Source organism: Panthera tigris, chromosome B1, assembly GCF_018350195.1.
Source record: "Panthera tigris isolate Pti1 chromosome B1, P.tigris_Pti1_mat1.1, whole genome shotgun sequence".
In the NCBI taxonomy this organism is placed as follows: domain Eukaryota; kingdom Metazoa; phylum Chordata; class Mammalia; order Carnivora; family Felidae; genus Panthera; species Panthera tigris.
Genome location: NC_056663.1, coordinates 131,081,271 through 131,094,132, shown reverse-complemented (window position 1 = coordinate 131,094,132; position 12,862 = coordinate 131,081,271). Strand labels below are relative to the sequence as shown.

Below are 12,862 nucleotides of genomic sequence, written 5' to 3'. Positions count from 1 at the left end.
TCCTTTCGGGACAAACGATCAGGTCTGACAGGCGGAAGCATTTTAATAAGTAAAGGACCCACCCTCGGTACAGACAGAAAAGACTGAATTACTGAAGACAAAAACAAAACAAAACAAAACAAAAAACAGCTGTCTTGGGTCTCCTCAAAGCACTGAGTTAGCAGGGAGCTCTCCCTGGTGCTACTTCAACCTAGTCTTAAAACTTCCTTCCTGATTTATTAGTTTCTATTCACAACAGTGTGACAAACTGGCCTTCTGGCCCTGTGGCCCTCCTCAGAGGTATGGGCATCAGGATCCAGCCACCACACTACCCCTCCCGTTCTTCAAGTCACATAAACTCAAAACCTTCTGGTTATCTTTGACCCCTTTCTTAATCTCATTATCTAACTATTGGCCACCCTGTTCTGTTTATGTTTTCTTTAAAATTCCATTACCAGTTTCTGTTGAGATGCTGAGAAAGTTATGGAGATGGATAGGAATGCACTTAATGCCACAGAGGTGTGCAGGTAAAAGTGGTTAAATAGTCAATTTTATATTACATGTATTTACCTCAATTAAAAAAAATTCCACTGCCAATTATTTGTCAGATACAGGTCCTTAGCATGGAGACCTCCGTTTCCGCCAGTCTTCTAGATATTCTCCCTGCACGCAGCCTCTTCCCATCCATCCATCTTACATAGCATCACTTAAAATACTGCTTCCATCCTACGACTTCTTTCTTCAAAAATTTACTGTTTGTAGGTTAATATTAATTCCTTAACCTAACATTCGATACGCTCTACCATCTAGTCTCATTCTACTTTTTAGGCAATATCGTGTGCTAATCTCCTGTAGCTACCTACTGACAGCTCTGCCAGACATTTCTCTTTTCCACAGACAATGTTTTTGTTTTCGTGCCCTTTTCCTCGCCTAGATGATTTTCCTCTCCATCCAAAGTCATCTTATGCGCCCCAGTTTACTTTTTCCACAAAGTGTTCTCTGACCACCATAATCTAGACTGATTTCCCCTCTCTTCTTGTTACCACTGACAGGATATTCTTAATACTCATTTGAAGAACTGTAGAATGTTTACCACACACATTCTACCTCCTCCAATCACACTCCTTGAAGTCAGGATGTTTCATCTTTTATTTCTTGGTATCATTCTGTATCCAAGTTGAAGGTACTAAATAAATATTGATGGACTGATCCAATTCCAACTCACCAAGTAAGAAAAAAAAAATTTGTTGTGAGATAGAGATACTTGTATTTATATTACAGAAGATTTCTAACAGGGAACTTTCAGATAAAGGGGTTTCTAGTTAATCCTAAATGAAATGAATGCTATCCTAAAACCTTTTTATTGCTTGCAATCCACATCTATTCCCAAAACATATGTGCGATTGTTAAAATAAAAACTAGACATGTTACTGGCCCACCAAGATAAGGATAAGGAAAAAAAAAATGGAACATTGCCAAGCTGAGGCAATTAAGCTAAAACCTCAATCAAGAAAAGTGAGTAGTCGCAGTGGGAGGGAAGTTGAACATGGCAACAAGAAAGGATGATCACTCAAGTCCTTTATGGTCTCTCTTCAGTGTGAATTGTCTAAACCAGGGCTTTGACTCAAGCAAAAGGTTCTGGCAGACATCAACTTTAGTCGGAAGTTTTTGATAAACATCTGGTATGCAGAAATCTTGGTATGCTAACCTAAAATAGAATCTCAGAACTTCAGACCTCAGTCAAGTCTAAAGTTGAAAATCTGTTATTAGTGAAAGAATCTCAATGGTGTCCTTCCACCCAGAGGTCATTGTTGGTTTACATGATCAAAAGATGACCTAGAGCAGCAGGGATGCTTCCATGCAGCATTCAGACTATCCTCTATGCAACTGTTGGTTTAGCTTCAATGTCTTGAAAAAATACCTAGTTGAGGCTCCAGAATTCTGTAAAGCATGAAAGAGAGGATCTTGATCTGGAAAACTAAGTATATTCAATGATCAAATAGCTTGCTCTTTACACAGGATAGAACTCAAAGGCCCTTAACACTTTTTAGAAAAGAAATCTGGCAGAGGGTTGTGACAGAATCTAAAAGCTGCTTAATCTGTTGTCATGAGGACTGAAATATAAAAGCAGGGTAGTTTTTACTAAGGAAGTTTTATCAAAATAATGTCTAGTGAAAAAGGGGAGAGGAGAATATAACTGGCCAAGTGGTAACATCTGCCTTTAGTGAGTCTGTGAAGAGCCTTGCCGCTTCCAGCTTTTGAGTGACCTGTTGTCATGTGTACCCTCTTCTGTAAAAATACCATATACAGCAGAAACGAACAGAAGCACCACTGCTTTTCTTTCTTTTTCCACCACCTGAATTAGGAAAGAAAAATTTATTTTCAAGAGGCTATACTGTCTGATACCTAAAGCATACTTTATTCCCTCCCCTCACTTAGCAGCTTATCACTAGTAGGTACCTTCATTAATACTTCCTTTATTGAACCTATCAGATGTAGCCCCAGAGGTTTTCAGGAAATGAGAGACTACCACCACTAAGGCAAATGTTAGGGTCTCTGCCCCATTTAGAATTTGTTATTTGTGCATAATCACACAACCGCTTGAGTATATAGCCAGTCTTACGTTTAAAATGACAGCATTTGCTTTTTGGCCATCAGGGAAAGAGGTCATGAATGAAAAGATATTGTACAAAGACCAAAATTATTACAAAATATCACTACAATGTAATTAATAAAAATAAAACAGTGCATTCTCCTAATCAAATGCAAGCTGTTCTAAGAAACGTGATAAAACCTTTTAAAATTCACAAGTATTCACAAGTATTAATATTAGTATCTAATATTAAGACATAATATTAATAAAGATTCTTAATGCTATATATTTGATTCTTAATTATTTTGTATAAAGCACATATTTAAATCTTCAACTAGCTTTTGTAGCAATTATTTTTAAATGATTTTCAGAAATTTATTTAATTATTTCATCATTTATTTTTATATTTATCATTTATATTATATTATATTTATATCATTTATATTTAATCATTTAATTATATTTAAATGATTTTCAGAAATTTAATATCTCCATGACAAGGATATTATATTCCTTACCAGAATCATTTAGGGAGTAATGTTTACCCCCTTGAAATCCTCACACATGTAAACGTGAAAAAGTTGTTTGTTTGTTTTTAGTTTTTTAATGTTTGTTTTTGAGAGAGAAAGACAGAGTGCAAGCTGAGGAAGGCCAGAGAGAGAGAGGGAGACAGAAGCTGAAGCAGGCTCCAGGCTCTGAGCTGTCAGCACAGAGCCTGATGAGGGGCTCGAACTCATGAACTGTGAGATCACAACCTAAGCCGAAGTAGGAAGCTTAACCGACTGAGCCACCCAGTGCCTCAGAAAGTTCAGTTTCTAATGAACAAGCCTCCAATATGTCACTTGCACTTATTGATATAGAAAGCTTAAAATACTGAAATAACCAGAACAAATGGTTCTGTATTTTGTACTTTCATATATAATCATGATTTTTCAAAGAGAATACAACGTACAACATGGCCTTCTAGCATAACCATTCTTTAGTACATATACTACATGAGAATAATTACTCTGCTACTTTAGAGGAATGTGGCTTTAAGTAACATCCTTTTTAATCTGGCAATTAACACTCTTACAAATATATTTTCTCTTTTTCACTCTAACTTGGCAAAAATAAGAATAAAATGGCTTTTCAAGACTAAATCATTGTTCTTACTATATTTAGGAAGGAGAACTAAATAATGATTATGCCTATAGTTACTACCTTGACTTCACTCATATGAGGACTTTAAGATACAAAACAGATGAACATAGGGGAAGGGAAGCAAAAATAATATAAGAACAGGGAGGGAGACAAAACATAAAAGACTTAAATATAGAGAATAGAGGGTTACTGGAGGGGTTGAGGGAGGGGGGATGGCTAAATGGGTAAGGGGCATTAAGGAATCTACTCCTGAAATCACTGTTGTGCTATATGCTAACCAACTTGGATGTAAATTAAAAAAATAAATAAAAATATCAAAACAAAAAAAAATGAAGTTTCTTCATTTAAGATCACTTCATCATGCAATCAAAAATAAATTTTCCTCCAGTTGTGTAAAAGGAACACAATTGTTTTAGGACTCAATCTTGCTTAGGCGAGAAACACAGCCCACTGTTGACCCTCCAGTCTCAAAGGTCACTAACCAAATACAACTTAATTAATATCTCCTACAGAATTTAATGCCTTATTTCCACTCCTTCTATGATAGCTACTCACCAGAAAAGAATTTCTCTGGCCCACAAACATTAGAGTTTTTCAGTATTAGTACACTTAATGGTGGCATTTCATAATCCGTTTAGTATTATTTTAGGGTAGAAAATGAGGGCCTAGAGTAAAATAGAAAAATGGATGTTGTGGAGAAACCACTAATATTTAAAAGTTTCTCTTAATATTTGAAATTTAGGTGTTTAATATTTAAAGGCTTAGTTTTAACCAAAACATAAAGCCACCTGAAGTGCTGGACGTATTTAAGTGCACTAACCCTGGAAGAGTTGAATGAATCGAGGCTGTAGGGCTGAGGTGATCACGCGCTCTGGCAGCTCCCTCAGGAAGAGCTTTAACAGACTGGCTGCTGAGCAGACGTCCCCGTCTTTCCCGAGCTCCACCGGCACTCCGCTCTCAAACTTCCATCGGAGCTGTTCCACCACCTTTACGTTGCCATTCACCCTAAAAAGGCCTTCCTGGGTGAGTCCTGGGGCAGGTGAGCAGACATGCAAGAAAAGAAATAGAGGTCTCTCACAAACAGACACTAAAACTCTAAAGAACCATAACAACAACAGAAAATAAATTTCAGTGCAGGATTTTCCAAATAATTATCACCTACTGGGAGATGTTCATATTTTATAAAGATGCTTTGCTAGAATAATAAATTTTCAAATCTACTATGTATCAACTAAAAAGATAATATAGGATTGTGATAAAAGCTGACCTCTAAAAATAAGGTTAGGACACATAGAAACCTAGAATAAATGCTCTTCTACAAAGAAACTGCATTTATAACCTTCTGTAGTACATAACAGAAACTGACCCTGGGCTCCAACAGCACCGTAGCATTTTGAAAACAACTATGTGAAAAAACAAAAACAAACAAAAAAACTAACACGTATGTGAGAAACTTAACTGTGATTACCTTTGTAATAAATAAGAAATATTTCCTTTGTAATCACTAAATTCAGAGGATAACACTCTATGAGACTATAAAGTAGTATAAGACAAGATCTTTGCTGTCCCCCAATTGACGGGGGATCTTATTGTCGGCTGGAGCAGCAGAGAAGCCTCCATACAAGAGCCTTTGGCTGCTGTGCACCATCTTTGGCAAAAGCATCAGGAAGACTGGGGCTGATGAACTGTGAAGCTAATTCAGTTTAAGCTTCAGGGCCCCTCATTGATTTAGGCTCTTTCCAATGTTCTGTCCCTAATTCTGTATTCTTAACTTTGTATTCTTTTTCCTAAAAAGGGCCCTCAAAGGGTTAAAGAGCAGGACACAGAAAACCATGATTCATCCCTGAAAAAGAATGAATATATGAATTGCAGAGACAGGACAGCATAGAGGAAGATAAACAGATGAAAATGTGGAGAGTTTTTGTCAAAGAGTGATAGGGTAATAAAATGGAAGAAATGGGATAGAGCCACAAATATCAAGTTCAAGAGTGAAGACATGGGGCTCTTGGCTAGCTCAGCTGGTAGTGCATGTGACCCTTGACCTCAGGGTCATGAGACTGAGCCCCACAATGGGCATAGAGCCTACTTGAAAAACAAGCGAAGACTTTATCATGAGAACATTAAGGAGTAGGGGGAACATGATAAAATCAAGGGGTAAGGAGGATCTTGCTAGCTAAGTAGAGAATGGAGAGGGCAGAAAGCTTGCCTTAGGGAACCACATTTTACTCTAAGGCAGTAAGACAGATTCTGGTGGGAAGGAAGTGAAAAGTAGAGAAAAAAAGATGATTTGGTAACTTAGTACAAAAAGGAAATAAGGAAGAGTTGAAAGGTAATTTTAAGGTTTACAAACCAGGAATCCAGGAAAAAGCACTGTAAAGGATAAGGTGAAGTGGGGGTGAGAGACAGTACCAGGTTCAGGGGAAAGGTAATGATTTCCAGCTCAGTATACTGGGGTTTAAGGAGACAGAACACCATGTAAGAAAGTAAGCCAGCCTGCGGAGGCATGCTGAAGGTATAAGAAACAATCTTTCTAGTAAAGAGCAACCCAAGGACTCAACTGCCACTCTTCTTTTGAGAGTCTAATGGTGGTGAAATTTAGCAATGACTTAGGGCACTGAAGCCCATTAGAATTATTCAGATGTGAGCTGTTTGTTTATATCAGCTTTCGCTTCTTTCTCTTACATGCTAGTTGTATTGTTCTTTCTAAAGAAAAAGAAGAAAGCTAATTTCATTTTAATTTGTAATTTGATAAAAAATTTTATGAACCCTTCAACTTAAAAAATATTTAATGAGTACTTAGCATTGTGTTAAGAAACTTAAAAAAAAAATCTTTGAAAAAATAAATTCAAACACTACCATTATCCTTACAGAGTTCATAGGCTGGTAAGATGTTTGCATTTATTTTATTATTTTTTTTATCAATTTTTTTCAATGTTTATTTATTTTTAAGATACAGAAGGAGACGAAGCACAAGCAGGGGAAGGGCAGGTAGAAGGGGAGACACAGAATCTGAAGCAGGCTCCAGGCTCTGAGAGGTCAGCACAGAGCCTGATGTGGGTCTCAAACTCATGAACCATGAGATCATGACCTGAGCCACAGTGGGAGGCTTAACCGGCTGAGCCACCCAGGAGCCCCAATATATCTGCATAATGTATATGTATGTATATTTATACCTATATGTGCATATACATATATGCACATATTTATACACGTGTGTGTGTGTGTTTATAATTTGGATATCAAAAGTTGACATGAATTTTAGGTCCAATTTTGACAAAAGTTTGGGAAACCAGAGAGGATATTTGAAGTATTTTAACAACCAATATGACCAGGGCACCATGTAATGAGAGGAAATACCAGCCAGTATGTGTGGTAGGCAGCTTCTCAAATCACCCTAGTGATGCCCATCTCCTGGTTTCCACACCCATGTGTAGTCCCTTCCCCTCACCTGTGATCTGGATCTAATGACTTGCTTCTAACAGAATATAACAAACAAAATTATGTTAAGGTTCTAATCTTGTGTTTGAAATTAGGTTATAAAAGACTGATGTTCATTTTACTTCTCTCTCTCTCTCTGGCTTTGCTGGCTTGCTCACTCTGATGAATCAGCTGCTTTTTATTTTGTTAGCTATTTTATGAAGAGGCCCATGTGGCAAGGAACTGAGGGCGGTTTCTGGACAGCAGCCAGTGAGTAACTGAGACCCTCAGGTCAACAGTCCACAAGGAACTGAATCCTGCTAACAACCATGTGACTGAACTTGGAAGTGAACCCTCTCCTAGTCAAGTACTATTATGACTGCAGCTTTATAAGAGACCCTAAGACAGAAAGCACAACTAAACCGTGCCCAGATTCCTGACCCACAGAAACTGAGATAATAAATACTGCTGTTTTAAAGCTACTGTGCTTTGGGGTAATCTGTTACACAGCAACAGTTAACTATTATGATATGACATTCTCTTGAATATTGAAGAATATCAGTTATCGAGAGACTTCCTGTTTAACTCATTTTTAAAGCTTTCAAGGTTTATTTCTTCCATTCTACCAGCTTTATCTATAACTTCACAATTGTGTACTGCCATCAAGCAGATAGCACCCCCAAAAGAGAATCCCATCCCAAGGCCCAAATCATGAAAATTTAGAGTTTTGCGTCCCAGTCCTGTATCTACCCAGCTCTGCAGCTTTTTCTTGGCCAGCAAATGCCTCTTGGACCTGATTTCACAGTGTTTTTCTAGCTTTGACCTTAAGGTTTTCTTTTCCAACAAGGCTTTTTGACCCTTCCCTCAAATAAATATTTCCAGTTATTCAAAAATAACTACCCAGCTCCAAGAACTAGCTTTGGTTTTCAAGGTCCCTGATCCCACTGGCCTTTACTGGTGGAGAGATAAGGTATAAATGGAAGTCACTTAATGCTTCTCAGTTATTTTTTTCTGACCCTATTTCATTTGTTTGTATGACCCTCTCACCTCAAAAACATCTCTGACCCAAACAATTCTTATACCCAGTGATTTTCAACTAGGGACAATTTACCCTTGGACAAGGCTCCATTATACTCTGGGGAGAAGATCTATACAGTTTCTTAAAAAAGCCCCTTATGGATTTATAATATATCCAGTACCCATGAGGCTTATCAGATTATGCAATCTCTCAATTTTCCTACTCTAAATTCTTAGGAAATGATGATTTTAAAAGAAATGTCCAGAGGAAGGAGATGTTAGAAGGCTTTGTGGAGTTACTCTCCTATATTTCTGGGATTCCTTTATATTCGATTTCAGGAGTTATGGGATAAACATCATGAAGCAACAACTTAATTGTTGGTTTAAAAATGAAAGAATTATATAAACTAAAATGTATCTACACCATTGATTGTCACTTCTCCATACAACTGAGGTATTTATTTCAAAATAGTATGCATACGTCGTTAGAAACTAAGTGTGCCATAAGTCAGAATTTGCTTAACTGGTATGCTTTGTAAAATAAACATAAAAAAAAAAGGGGGGGGGGCGCCTGGGTGGTTCATTTGGTTAAGCATCAACTTTGGTTCAGGTCATGTTCTCATGGTTTGTGAGTTTGAACCCCGCATCGAGCTCTGTGCTCACAGCTCAGAGCCTGGAACCTGCTTTGGATCCTGTGTCACCCTCTCTCTATGCCCCTCCCCCACTCGTGCTCTCTCAAAAATAAAATAAACAAAGTTTTTTTTTTTTTAAACTGGAACACTTTGGCCCAGAAAGTACTAGGACAGTACATGAGCATATTCTGCCACCTGGTGGTAGATGGAGAGTCCTACACTATTTAAAATGGTACATTCCAGAGTATCTTCATGCTAAAGGAATCCAGTAACATTGTCAACAAGATTAGTTATTTTAAAATAGTGTGAAAATGAGATGCCTTATAACTTGTAATATTTTCCTTCCAATGGGAAAAAAAATTTTTAAAAAGGCAAAATATGTAAAGAAAAAAAGTTCAGAGTCTTTTTAAAAGCCTTCCTATAAACCTTAACAAACCCTTTATGTCCTAAAATTCTTTTATAACAAAGAGTTTTCCCTCAAGTTATTAAAGGTCTCCATTTATATTAAACATCAAAGTATGACCCCAGTATCTACCTAGGCTTAAATGATACAACCAATCATTCCTGACAGAGTGCCTATTATATTGTGTAATACACAGTAATACACAGATGCACAATAAATATCTATTGATGTAAAAAAAAATTAATGAAACTAATTGAAGTATCTTGCTCACAAACTTTATACTACCCTTCAAACTTATACAAGGGTTTTGGTTTATTAACATGGTAGTTTTAGACACAATAAGGACCTTTTAGTTGTCTACACAGTAATTAACTATGTGGCCTTTCAAAATATAGGGTAGGTGCCCTACCTACCTTAGCTTGCCAAGCCAAGATTCAGATTCCATGGATCTAAACTATCATCAAGGGATGGCTATTCTGAAAATATTCCACTAGAAATTCTATTTCCCATTTCTAGTTAAGAATAGATTTTCTATTTTACATTCCTAATTAAGAATGAATGATTTAGCCCATTAAAATATTTAGTTTGCATTACCTGAATACACCCTGTTAAGGTAGAACTATGGGTAAGATGAAATAGAATATCTAATTCATATTTTGTCAAAATTTCATACAGTGATGCTGTGAATTTAACTGGTTCAACTCTTAGAGTTGATTATAAATGCACATATCCTCTGACCCAAGAGTCTACAGATACACTCATAGTGCTTGAAATGACACATGTTAAAGTTGAGTCACTGAACCATTGTTTATAGATAGCAAAAGACTGGGTAAAATTCGATATTCATCACCATGTGACTGCTTAAAGAAATAGTACATACATATAGTCAAACATTGTACAAGGGGAAAAAATAATTACATGAATAAAGCTCTTTATGTGATATGGAAAGATCTCCACAATATACTGCTAAATGACTTTCTATAAAGATTCATAACAGATGGATGATATGCTATATTTATGTTCAAAGGGAAAAAAGAAGATATGCATATATGATTATATATTCATAAAATATCTTCATAGGAATATATCAGACACTAGTGAAGCAATACTGTTACTGGGAAGTAATACTGATAATGAATGATCAGGGGACAGGTTTTGGAGGGAGAGATTTTAAATTGTATGTCCTCCTGTATTTTGTACTACATAAGTATATTAACTATTCAATATTTTTTTAAAACTTAAAAACAAAAGTGATTATTACATAAGAGTAATCCCAAGAGGTTATTAGTCATTGTTGAATGAAAGATCAGAACACTGACTATGCTAAAACCAAAATATTTTAAGTAGTCACACTTTGGTATCCAAATGAATAATACTCAACCTTACTTAAGAGATTAAATTAATTACCTAGAGATCCTTTGTATCTAAATCAGTAGGACACAGTTTTAATCAATACTGAGTGTTTGAGTCCTTCAAAATCCTAAATTAATATAACCTGGCTTCAAGATCCTCAGGCTGAGGTCCCATCGTCATGCCATGATGTATATGGCACCTTTTTTGTTTAACCTATTTAAAGTATTGTTATAAACCCAGAGCTGTTCTCTAAGAATCCTACCTGTCTGTAGCTTATCATCCTCTAAAAATACAGAGATAGCTTCTATGAAGTAAACATGCAAGCCTGGCTCTTCAGTCTTCAGAACAAAATATCATTTTGGCATCTACATAACTAGTAACCTGGGCAAATAGCTGTTTTTCAGTTAACACAAACACCTGAGCTTCTGAGGTCTGAACTACGTGCCATACCATTCCTGTCACAAGTTGATTCACGTTCCTACAGAGGAACAGATACACTGTGCTTCTCACGTATTCCCAGTGAAGGATCTTAGCGGCAGGTGGGGGCTGGGGGATGGACTCATAATCATCAGAAGATAAGGGAGCAAACTGCACAAAGTACAGAATACCTCTGAAGTCTCAAGTTTTAACTTTAAAAATTCCAACTAAGTTTCAGCCAGACTCTGCAGTGAGTCTTTCATGTAGAAATGTTGCTTCAGTATAGAAAATAATGAAAATTCCAAGCTTTTCCCTCAGAATACTTCCTTCTCAAAACTTCTAAAGCTTGGGGCGCCTGGGTGGCGCAGTCGGTTAAGCGTCCGACTTCAGCCAGGTCACGATCTCACGGTCCGTGAGTTCGAGCCCCGCGTCAGGCTCTGGGCTGATGGCTCGGAGCCTGGAGCCTGTTTCCGATTCTGCGTCTCCCTCTCTCTCTGCCTCTCCCCCGTTCATGCTCTCTCTCTGTCCCAAAAATAAATAAAAAACGTTGAAAAAAAAAAATTAAAAAAAAAAAAAAAAAAAAACTTCTAAAGCTTACTGATATTTATTATGCAGTTTGGGGTGTTCCCATAATACTGCACCCTCATTTGAAAAGCATGAATATCGAGGATATGAAAGAATTTCTACTTATCCAGGTTTTTAAGTCCTAGTTTAAATAAAATCATTTAAAAAAAGCCGTAAGATAGCTCTCAATAACAGATTTATCTTTTTATCATTCAATGAACTATGGTATTCTCCAATTGTTTTACATGCTTAATTATATCACTTCAAAAGTAAATGACCCCCCATAAGAGGCTATATATCATATCTTTTTAAACTATCCCTACTGGGCTATGAAAGCAATCAAAGCATCCAGTAAGCTCATGACTGGCCTCAGCTGAAAAAGATACTCCAAAAGTGTTATTACACTAAAAATTAGTATCAGTTGGAATTTAATGAAATCAAGAGAAGTCACTAGTAATATTAGAACAGTGTATTTTAGAACTCAAAACTGGGATCATTCCAAACTAGAAATCTCAACGATTAAATTGGTCCATGGTAAACTGAATAGTACTTTCAAAATTATATTAAGCAGTAATAATGCTCTTAATGTCCTTTTTTAAGGGAAAAGATGTATTACATAATTTGTATCCTAATTAAGGTGTTTTAGGGACTATTCTAATACACTGTGAAGTCGTTCACACAAAAGCATTCTTCTTGTATGCGAGAACTGTAAAAACACCAGAATTAAAACATAACTTACCATGTTTCGTCAAATACTCCACTATATTCTCCACTATTGCTGGAATGCCGTTCTCAGTGAGTCCCTGCTGCTGAAGGTCTTGGAGACTGACTCCAAATAGCTTTTTATACGTGGAACTTCTCTGCTCATTTAGTGGCACCGCCACTATCTTTTTCATGTCTTCTTTCAGCCGAACCGCTGCTTTACTTTGCTTAAAAGACCGTAAGAAAAAAGAGCAGTCAGTCATATTTACCACAGGAGGTTGCATGGTGACAGGAGAAACACCTGAATTGAAACAGAAGTGTCTGGGGACCTATAGTAGGGGTCTTTCCTTATTGTTACTTCGACTCCAATCAGAACTACTAACATCTCTCACATGTTGCTCTGTGTTATGAATGGCACATACTGATAGAAAGGTTAAAAGGAATGAAAAGTAACGAGAACTCTAAAGCCACAACTTAACTGTAGCTAAGGTAGGGAGCAATACACTGCAGTATCTAAGACAGATTATTACAGTAACCAAGGGGTGGGACTCAGAAGTACCTGGCCAACAGGAAAATAAAACATTTATGAGATTACCGAAACTCCATGCAGATCCCAGAATAAGATTTCTAAAGATTAAAACG

At 36.8% G+C, this 12,862-nt stretch overlaps 1 protein-coding gene across 2 annotated transcripts in view; it reads right to left on the bottom strand.

Annotated features, from left to right (window-relative positions):
- FAM13A (family with sequence similarity 13 member A) overlaps positions 1-12,862 on the bottom strand; it is a 355,423-nt gene that overhangs the window by 283,191 nt on the left and 59,370 nt on the right. For both annotated transcript variants that reach the window (XM_042984194.1, XM_042984193.1), the window contains exons 2-3: positions 12,258-12,447; positions 4,536-4,745 (exon numbers count right to left, since the gene is read on the bottom strand). In XM_042984194.1, coding sequence (XP_042840128.1) covers positions 4,536-4,745; positions 12,258-12,414 — 367 coding nt within the window. In that variant the 5' untranslated portion in view covers positions 12,415-12,447. The remainder of the gene's footprint in view (positions 1-4,535; positions 4,746-12,257; positions 12,448-12,862) is intronic.